Here is an 11,114-nt window from a genome sequence, read left to right as displayed (position 1 = left end):
AATAAAATGCTAAGTTCCTGTTTGATAGAGATTTTTAGTTAATTTTTATAAAAGTTGATGAAATGTGTGATTGAAAAGTTATGAAACATATGGAATATATGGTTAACATTAATTGTTGATTTTAATTTAAATTAAAATTTACATTCTATTCAATAGTAAACAGTGGCTAAATAACATTGAACTCTCTCACTGTAAAATAAATTTCTTATAGCAATTTTCACGACATATGACCGACTTTTGATTTTTGCTTCAAGAACGTTCCAATCCATTTTATGAATTTGAGAAAGGTTCATCTTTTTAACTCCCGACTTGTACAAACCCTCGTCAACTATAAATTTTCCAAATAAGCCATAAATATCCAGTTTATGATCGGTATCTAAACATTATTTTCAATTTCTTAAATTGTTTTCAATTTCAAATTTGTTGATTTTGTTTTTTGATTAGTAGGATAAGAGGGCCTTCCTTTTTTGTCAACAAGATAGAGCAATTCCATGCAAAGAGCGTGATATTCTAGTACATAAAGCAAATGAACGCACTCTAAAGCATAATAGATTTCTTCTCGTAGGTGTAAAGCTTTCTTCAACCTCTGCCCCCTTTATTCTTCATCTTCAACATCAATGTAATCCTCTTTGACAAGTAGATTTCTTCTCACTAGTGTAAAGCTTGTGTAGTGGCTTCAACAATGGAGAAATCCTCGAAATGGGAAAAGAAACACGGGGACAAGGGATAAATTGTTCTAAGATGATAATACCCTTCCAATTTGGAAAAAAAGAAAGAAAAGAATAATAACCACACATGTTCACTTAATGGAAAAGTTGGATGGAAATGGATGGATAGACGTTTTGAGCAAATCAAATGTGTAATTGAGGGTTAAAATGTCAAAAAAAAAAAAAACGGAAAAGTCTGAATATTTTGCACAATAATAATAAAAGGTAGAAACATTATGTGCCAATTACCCTTCTTTTTATCACTTGTTAAAAGAAAGCAAGCAAAGAAAATGAAAAAATTATTCTGTGATAATTCTTTTTGAAAACTAGCTAAGCACTTGTCTGGGATTAATTTTGGATAAAATTGAAGCCAAAATCTAACCGTTACCATGTAGACCAGTCGTAATTTTGGACCACTTTTAAGGCAGAAAGACATTTTTACCCTCTTTACATTTAATTCATTCTTCATGAGGGTTGGACATTTTTGGTATTTACTTTTCCACGATCAAATATTGCAGCCAAAATGGGAGTCGGTAATGGCTGAAAAATTGCTAAAAATAGGAGAAAAATCTCTCCCAGACAAGGCCTAAAAAAATAAATATTAAGAGTGTTATTGGATTACTTGTTTTTTATTTTAGAAGAGTTTCAATATATTATTTACAAAAAGGAAAAAAAGGAACAAACCTCTGTATCGGGGAAGATAATTTAACAACAGTCACTAAACTTTATTGTACATTACTATTTGTTCATCGATTTTTATAATGTTATTTATTGCTCACTAAATTTTGTTATGGATTACTACTTCCTTACCAAAATTTAAAAGGTCGCTCATTGCTCATCTAAATTTGAAAAAGTTACTCGTTGCTAAAAAAAAAAAAAAAAAAAAAAATAAAATAATAATAATAATAATAATAATAAAATGGAGGAAATGATATGGGTGATTGATAAGTAACTTTATTGAAATTTAGATGAGTAATGAGTAGCATTTTAAATATCGGTGAGCAAGTAGTAACTTATAATAAAGTTCAGGGGCAAAAAGCATCTCTTTAAATTTCGATAAAAAAATAGTGACATGAAGCAAAGTTCAATTAACACTGATTAAATTAACTCGTGTGGTAGATGATTTTGCTCAAATATAGTTAATTTAATCAATGGTTATTGGATTTTGTTATATGTTACTAACTGCTAATCGAAATTTAAAAAGTTATCTTTCGCTCATTCAATTTTGTTATAGAATTTGCTCATTAAAATTTAAAAGGTTAATCGTTAATCATCCAAATTTGAATAAATTTGTCCATCAGCCACTTATATCATTTCCAATAGTGTAACCCGTAGCAACTTTTAGTGAGCAACGAGTAACTTTGTACAAATTTAGGTGACCAACGATTAGCCTTTTAAATTTCAATGAGCAAACAACAATTTATAGTGAAATTTAGTAAATAAAGAGTAATTTTAAATTTTGATAAGCATGTAGTAATTTATAGCAAAGTTCAGCAACGATTAAACATGTGAGTTTGAGACACTCTAGTGGTGATTTTTGTAGCCACACGGGAAAAATTTCGGTTTGGAAATTAAGTTAATTGTTTCAATTGTGACTGAACTTATGTCCATGATTTCGGTTGCTCATTGAAATTTAATAAGTCCAGTCTTGGCTACTAAAGTTTGAAAGACGTTGGTCGTTGCTTATTAGTATAACGTTTGTTCAAAATCCTTAATGGAATTGGTGATATGGTTGACGGAATGTATATGTGACACCTCATCATGCCGTAAAACTTTGAGATGGTTAAATTTTGGTCATTAAACTTTGAAAAAGTTTTTGATTGCTCATTAAACTTTGAAAAACGTCTATTATTGCTCGCTAAACTTTAATGTGATCGAACTTTGGCAACTGAATTTTCGGATGGTTGAATTTTGGCCACTGAACCGTGAAAACCATTTTCGATCGTTCACTAAACTTTGAGAAACGTCTTCTATTGCTTATTGATCTTTTAGATAGTCGAATTTTGATCACTAAACTTAATATGAACAAATTTTGACCATTACACTTCAAAAAAAGTCTTCTATTGCTCACAATAAATTTGCATTTAATTAATAAAATTTGAATTTAATTTAACTCTAACTTCAAATTTAACTCATGTTTTTAGAAATGAAAATTTTTATCAAACTTAAAGTCAACAATTAATTTTAAGTACGTATTTAGCCCCTATTTGATTTCCATTGCCTGAAAATGAAAATGGGGGGAATAATATTTTTTAGAAAAATAAGTGGTTGGAAAAGAAAGAAAATTTTTTGATTTACTTGTAATATTATTTTGTGGAAGATTGTGTGGTTGAAAATAGGAGAAAGAATGGAATGTAATATAATTTAATTTAATGGGGATCAAACAAGGACTTAATGTGACTCATAGCTTCCAGCTATATATTCCATCAACTTTTTATAAAACTTTGCTGAAAACATTATTTTAATTCCCACCAAACAAGGGCTTATTGCGCGTTTCGTTGTAAAATTTAATTTACTTTTAATAAACAATTTATTGCATATTTTATTAAAAAATTCAAATATTATGATAGACAATGCTTGAAAAGAACAATTACAACGAAATACACAATAGTTAGAATTAAATTAAATTCAAAATTTAATAATTAATTTTAATCAAATTTAAATTTATTGTGAGGAATAGTAGACGTATTTTTAAGTTTAATGGTCAAAATTTGATCACCTCAAAGTTCAGTGAGTAATAAAAGTTTTTTTTTTTTAAACCTTATTGAGCAACAGAAGACATTTTTCTGAACTTTAGTAGCCAAAATCCGACTTCCTCAAAGTTTAATGATCAATAAAAGGCATTTTTTTTTTCAAAACATAGAGAGTAATCGAAGACTTTTTTAAAGTTGAGATGGTCAAAATTCGGTAGTGAGCGATTGGAGATGGTAGATAAAAATTTAGGGACCATTGGTACGATTAACACGTGAAAGTTGAAAATCCGTGTTACAACACGATTTAACTAAAAAGTTTTGTATGAATTAAAAAAAACCTTAGACAACAAATTTTTGAGCCGCATGGCAAAGGGAATTAGGGTTCATATGCCCCGAGGCGAAATCAGAACATTTCATTGATGGATGCCGAACTAGTCGTCGAGTGAACGAGTTATCGCCAGATAAAGTTCAGAGATCTCAGAGCACTAGTGAGTGTGATTCTTTAGCTTGGTATGAAGATTTTCCCTTTCTCTTCAATCTAGGCATAGAGATTGATGTAATCGAAGCACCGTTCTTTCTTCTTCTATAACTTGACTGTTGAATGACCCTATTGTCCTTCTTAATTGTGCTCTATTGGGCCAGATAACTGATAGTATGCTTCAGGAAAATTAAAAAATCTAATGTAATTCGCGACTTGCCTCTTCAAAATTTTATTTATCTGAAAAATTTTGATTAGGGATTTAAATTCAGGCACATGAAATTTATTTCACACTAGGGCTTTATGTTCTGGCGCATGAAATTCAGCATTATAATGTCCCTAAATGAAGCATAATCGAAACCGTTGGCAATGTAGATTTGTCCGTTAGTTGTCTTGGCTGCAAGCAAATGAATTCCTCTAATTGAAACGAAAATTAAGGTTGACTGACCAATTTGGAAGAACTTGAAGGCGAGTGACTAAAATAAAGCTTTGCTGTAAGTTGGGTGATCAACTGACCAACCGCGTTTTTATCCTAAATAGTTTTTGGTCCTGTGTTTTAGGTACTTCATTATTGAGACATATTGAGGATAATTACTCAACTAGATTGTATTTGCGCGCTGCTCTGAGTTTTGGAACACTGACATTATCTGTAACAATGGCTGCTTCTGCAAAAATTCTGGATGCTGAAAAGCCAGTCCCAACCGAGGACTGGACCATTGTTATGCCACGTCGTGGGAAAAAGAGTAGGAACTTCAATAAGATTTTGATCCCAGACCAACAAAGAGAAGAGAAACCATGGACTCCAATCGATTTCGAAACAGATCCTCTAAGAGAATCAAAATTAATGCAGAAAATGCAGATTTGCATTCAGAAACTTGAGAACTCTGAATTTTTCCATTCTTTCTTGCACCAAATGCAAAATCCTGATATGCTGGCTATGTTTCTTAATGTGTTGGGTCCAGAAACTAAGATGGTGATGGTGATGTATGGTATTGGCAGTATTGAATCATTTGAACCACCTCGTTTGCAACTTAGCCTTGCAGTTTTAATGAAGAGGAATTTTGATTGGGTTGGAGAAATAGAAGTGTTTGATCCAATAATTTCTTTGACGGAATGTAAGGTTTTGACATCTTTGGGATGTCGTGTTCTATCAATTAATGAGCAAGGTCGCCGAGAAGCTTTAAAACCTACACTATTTTTCATGCCACACTGTGAGGCTGATTTATACGACAATCTTTTGCAAGTGAACTGGGGAGTAGATAAATTAAATCGTATTGTCCTGTTTGGTAATAGCTTTGAGGCATATGAGCACCATGTATCGGTGTTTAATAACTCAGATCTTGTTGATTCAAGGAAGCATATTCTCGCTGTCAGGAGGTTCACTAAAGAATTTATAGTCAGTACTTTTTCAGATGATTTCTTTCGTGCCTTTCATGGTTCAAGTTGGCATTTTTTTGGTCTCAATCCTGAGACAGATTTGCAAACATTGGATGACAAGAACTATATAATTGCATGATTAAGAGTATATTATACAGTTTACTACAAATATTTCATTTCCTTCTGTTCCAGAGCACTTGAACATTGAACTCCCATGTATTTTTTCTACAATTTTGAAGCTTAGTGGCTTCTATCTTCATGCATGCCAGTAGACATGTTTTTGCCGTCCTTCATGTTTCCAAAGTTTGTGATAGGTTCCTGCAGGCTGCTGAAGATGTTGTGATGGATCTATAGATGATAACTCTACCGCTGGTGCTGCTGGGGGGTTCTTCCCAGCTGCAAGGCTGCTGAAAATGGTGTTCCGGCTCCAGATCTGCTCAGCCAACCAGGAAGATTATATGTTGTTCACTAGGTTAGAGATTTAAAATGGAGTTGGATTGTAATGTTGTGATACAGTAGCTGATTTATGTAATGGACAGTGCAATTGTAAGATGACTGGAATAATAAAATATGAATTAACTTGGACAGATGGAATGTAAACAAGGAATTTATATAGATCACTCAACAGAAATGTAAATGACAATTTCAAGGCAATTCGAGAGGCCTTGATTCTCTCCACTATTTTCTCAATGTCTCACTCCATGAATGAAAATCCCAATTTCCCCTTATTACATTTATAGACAATCTACTAGATTTCTATTAATCTTTTGCTAACTAACTATGGAACACTCTAGAATAGTTGATGACTTAGCTCCAATCTCATTGGATATCTATCAGTTTGTTTTTCTAGCGATTTGTTTCCCTCTACATGTTTACTATTGCCTGTTCTTTTACACATAAGTAGTGGTTGGTGATAAATGGTTTCACTGCCTAGACTTTTCTGACGTTCCATATAACTTTTAAGAAAGGTGGCTGGGTGGAACCATTAATGATAGCTTTAAGCAGGTTGACCATTGACCTTCATCTTCACGCAAATTACTTTCATATAAATAATTGAAAAATAAGTGTCATTATCGAGCTTGCCCACTGGATATAACTCCTAGATCCACCCTACATCCATACCATGGAGCATTATAGGAGACACCAACTCAGCATTTTTTCCTCTGATGGGCTTCTTAGAATATGGTCGTGCTTATTTATTAATTATGGTTTTTTGGAGTTGCTAAACTGAAAAGTAGTAACTAACAAGAGTATGGATGCAATGATTTTGTTACAGCAGATTATTGAACCTTGAACGTTCTTCTTTTTTACATTTTTCATTTTCTACTTAAGTGAAGTTTGCTCTAATTCAGTAGAACTTTCTTGAAACACTTTGTAAAGGATCTAGTTTGACCAGAGTAAGTGAACTTCCTCTCCTGTCAAGCAAGATAAAGAACAATAGGATGAAAATCTTGCGCTATATCTTACACTTCTTATGACAACTTAAATTTTTGTGTCCGTACAGTATTTTCTGCAAATACCTATTACTCTTCATCTTATGCATTGCTAGTGTGCCCAGGACATAATCAGTTTGTTAGATTTAGTCTGAATGGAGAGTTGTTTATCCATCTATTTTGCAAGGCAGCTTTCTATATATTACCATGATAATGAAGCAGCACAACTAGGTCCTTTTATTCTCCTTTCCCTGAAACAGTCGAAATCACAGATTTGGCTAACATTTTAGAGTTTGCTACGCCATGAGAGGGAGAAGAAGAAAATTAGTAGGAACCTTTGGGCTGATTTCTGGAATATTACTATTGTATCAACGATCAATTCCTGTGATGAAAATGTTAGCTAGTGGCCTGCATGTAGTCTCTTATGTCATGGGATATCCTCCGAAAAATGCAAGCTTGTGCACGTATCATCGCTGTTTAAATATGCAGGTTATAGTTTCGCTGATCATGCCAAGGCACTGAGTAAATTGAATCTATGATAGAGTAGGTACTTTGGTGTGTTGGCAATGGCTTCTGCCAAGGAGGTAATTCTTTTGCGTCTGGTTGTTCGTAAGGAAGAAACTTTTTCCACGATTTTCTAGTTCATTAACCGAACTCATTATTGCTGTAAATGTCCACTCATGTTAGATCATCGGCAGTGAGGGTTGTGTTGAACTCTGATATTGTTGGTGCTTCCGCCACCGGCTAGACAAAACAATAGAAAATATATGAGTAACATAAAATATAACCTCTATCTGCTTTACCATCGAAAGTATTTGAGTAATGAAATGCTGGCTTCTCTTTGTTGGGGTATCCTTCAGACATTATGGCGCCGTTTGAGCTACATTATTGTAAAAATAAAAATGAAAAATATATCTGTTATGAGGTTCTATACAAAAGATAAAAAGTCAAATATGGTGACTGGATGTAATGAATGTCGGTCATATTTTTTATTTTAATAAGGGAATAATGGGGCTCAAACAGGGCCTATATATGTTTCTACCGGTGGCAATCAAGTTTAGTACCTGTAAGGAAGGATAAATCATTTATTATTATTAGAGAGGAACTTATTTTTGCCCTTCCAAGGCATTAGATTGATGTTTGAAACAATTGGCATTTGCATATGATGATATGAACATTTACATTGATGTCGCAGTACATTCCGTCAATGTAAAAAACGTTTTGCAACTTCCCTGTGTAAAATTTCTGCTCTGTATATTTGTGATTTGTACTTATTCCTTTCTGATATTTAAGAAATGTGGAACAGGAAGCCATGGTAGAAAATATTTCACCTAATCTAATTTTTTGTGAGAAGGTAAATTTTATTAGTTGCCCAGAAATTTCACTCCTGTCAGTATTTGCACTTCAGCCAAGAAAATTTCATGGTGATCATTCGAGCCTAAAGACATTCTGCACCATCTCATAGAATCAAGTTAATTCTTCTGGATGATTCTATGTTTTGGAATGGATCGATTTCTAGTTTGCTATTTTCTTCCAGTGCTGCAAGAAGTGTTCATTTCATAAAAATGGTATATGATTGATATAGGTTGGTAGAGGAAACCGCCCTCGACGACAAGCAAGATGGATCACAACACTTCGACGCGAGGTCGTCGACCCCCTAGGGGCGCTCCACCACTACCTCCAGGGGGTGCTCTACCATTACGCGAGGTCGTCGACCCCCTAGGGGCGCTCCACCACTACCTCCAGGGGGCGCTCTATCACTACGCGAGGTCATCGACCCCCTTAGGGGTGCTCTACCACTACACGAGGTCTACAACTGACATGGGACTGCCTATCCAAACACTTAATCATAAAACTCCTAGTGAATTAACTAGGTTCCATGGCCGCTAATACGGAAACAATCTCCAGGCTGGAAACTAGAGACCCCTCACTCAGAACGTGGGCATAGTGGGAACGCCAACGTGGGACACGTGGCACCACATCCGCCCAGTGGTTACTCAGCCCTAATGTCTATAAATACTTCCGGACGCGACACAGGAAAGAGGTTTTCTCTCTCTCTATCTCTCTTTTTCTTCATTAGAATTCCAATCATATTTTTTCAAGCCTATAAACTAATTCTCACACCGGAGGTAAAACGGGGGAGGAAGCCCCGCCTTCATTTTTCAGGTCATATATACTAGACGGAGTAGACGAAACGCCAAGCACTACCAGGCAAATAGGAGGGTGTTGGTCCACCACCATCTCATTGGCACCGTCTGTGGGAAACTATTTAAACTAAAAAGCCATGTCAAGAAGACGAACAAGGAGTGATACTCTCCTGGTTGGGAATACGGCGGAGTCGGAGTCAGTTGCAAGGGGATGTGAGCTGTCGCTGCCCCCGCAGTATGTGAAGCAGAGTCAATTCAGCACTTTGGAGACTCAGTTGGCAGCAATGATGGCACTCCTACAGGAGCAGTCGCAGAGAGCCACTGTCTCTCAATTGAGCCCGACGAAAATGACGAGCCAGCAACCGCCTCAAGAGCCACCCGCGGTTGTCCCGCCCATCTCTCGGCGGGGGGCGGGAGATGCGGAAGCCCCAGAAATCGAAGCTCAACAGCCCCGCAAACCATGGTAGACCTGGAATAAAAGATGGAAAAAATCATGGCCCAGAAGATAGATGATGCCTTGTCCAAGAGAAAGGATAGACGGAGACAGATGGTTTTGGAGGAAGACCCGTTCGCACCGGAAATCATGGTTGTCCCCTTGCCTAAAGGTTTCAAACAGCCCATGATAGAAGCATATGACGGAGTCACGGACCCGCTTGACCACTTGCGAACCTTCGTAGATCTGATGAGACTTTATGCCGCCCCGGACGCGGTGATGTGCCGATCCTTTCCCCCCACACTCAGGAGGGAGGCTAGGGACTGGGTAGCGACCTTGGCCCCGTGGTCCATCAAGTCATTTGATGAGCTCTCCAGGAGCTTTGTAGCTTACTTCCTAAGCAACAAAAGAAAGAGGAAGACAACCATTGGATTGATGCAGGTCGTACAGGACAAGGACGAGTCATTGCAGGAATACTTAGCTAGGTTCAGCCGGGCAACTCTCGGCATAAGAGACCTGCAAATGTTTGCAGTGGTTACCGCCTTGATGAATGGAACGCGAAATCGGGCCTTTAATATGTCACTCTCCAAGAACCCCCCAGAATCGATGCATGACCTATTGAAGAAGGGAGACAAGTATGTCGATACGAAGGAAGCAGAGAAGATAACTAAAAATCTCAGGGATGGAAGGGAGACAGAAGTTCATAAGTGAAAAATATATGACGAGCAAAAGCACACTGATAAGAACAAGCCGAAGAATGAACGCATGAACAAGGGTTATGCGCAAGACCGGCCGATCAGGCAGAAGCGAGAGGAGGTCAAGACACCCACCCCTTTGAACATTCCACGTACAAAGTTATTGATGGAAATACAGCACATGAAAGAGCTCGAATGGCCTAAACCGATGCTAACTCCTTCCGGCAAGAGAAATCAGAGTAAGTACTGCAATTTTCACAGAGATCACGGGCATGATACTGAAGAATGCCTACAATTAAAGGAAGAAATTGAGCGCCTGCTAAGACGGGGACTATTGGCTAGGTATGTGAAAAATGACAAGGGCAAGCAAAGGCTCGAAGGTCTACCCCCATCGAGGGCAGGAGTGATAAACATGATCATCGGAGGAATAGCATCAGGCGGCGACTCAAATTCGGCTAGAAAAAGCTATGCGCGTTCCGCAGGGGTCTGCTCTATTCAGAAAAAAGCAAGATTCAACCAGAGCATTACTTTCGATGAAGGGGACTTGATTGGTGTGACGCACCCCCATGATGACGCCTTAGTAATAGTAGGCGATATAACGGATTTTGACGTGAAAAGGGTGTTAGTCGACAGAGGAAGTGCGGCAAATGTCCTCACCTGGGATGCCTTCTTGGGTCTAAAAGTTCCCCAAGAGAAGTTGAAGATGGTGACTACCCCCTACAAGGCTTTGGAGGGGCAACAGTGATACCGGAGGGGACTGTGGAGCTTTCAGTCACGCTAGGGATGTACCCGGCGACAGTGGTCATCGTGACTAATTTCTTGGTTATCAAGACCCCCATGGCCTACAACGCTATTTACGGCCGACCATTACTAAATGCAGCTGTCGCGGTCCCATCGACCTATCATCAAGTTATGAAGTTTCCAACTAGTAGGGGAATCAGGAGCGTGCGAGGAGACCAGCAGGCATCAAGAAAGTGCTATGTGGATAGTATACAAGCCAATGACTCACCATCAATCATGATGCTGGATGTGGAACTCCCGAGGGAGCGGATCGAACCGCTCGATATGATTGAAAAAATCTTTATTGCCGAAGGATGGGAGTTTAGTGTTGGAACAGGTTTGGGATCCGAAGAGAAGGAAAAATTGGCAAG

General features: G+C 37.4%; 2 protein-coding genes across 3 annotated transcripts; both read left to right on the top strand.

Moving 5' to 3' along the window:
- The first annotated feature begins 3,686 nt into the window (after window positions 1–3,686).
- On the top strand, window positions 3,687–5,945 carry LOC111384557 (protein SENSITIVITY TO RED LIGHT REDUCED 1). 2 transcript variants are annotated; one of them, XM_023008856.1, is made up of 2 exons: window positions 3,687–3,888; window positions 4,439–5,945. In XM_023008856.1, exon 2 carries the CDS (start codon window positions 4,534–4,536, stop codon window positions 5,392–5,394), a length of 861 nt encoding a protein of 286 aa, XP_022864624.1. In that variant the 5' UTR covers window positions 3,687–3,888; window positions 4,439–4,533; the 3' UTR covers window positions 5,395–5,945. The 2 variants fall into 2 exon arrangements, with proteins under 2 accessions (XP_022864624.1, XP_022864616.1); XM_023008848.1 differs by having other exon boundaries at window positions 3,690–3,910.
- A 4,088-nt stretch (window positions 5,946–10,033) lies between these two features.
- Window positions 10,034–10,708, top strand: LOC111377884. The gene has a single exon (XM_023001034.1). The coding sequence runs from the start codon at window positions 10,034–10,036 to the stop codon at window positions 10,706–10,708; it is 675 nt and encodes a 224-aa protein (XP_022856802.1).
- The last annotated feature ends 406 nt before the right edge of the window (window positions 10,709–11,114 follow it).

This window comes from Olea europaea, chromosome 3, assembly GCF_002742605.1.
Source record: "Olea europaea var. sylvestris chromosome 3, O_europaea_v1, whole genome shotgun sequence".
Classification (NCBI taxonomy): domain Eukaryota; kingdom Viridiplantae; phylum Streptophyta; class Magnoliopsida; order Lamiales; family Oleaceae; genus Olea; species Olea europaea.
The sequence above is the reverse complement of the archived record's forward strand: the minus strand, read 5'-3'. Positions and strand labels throughout refer to the sequence as shown.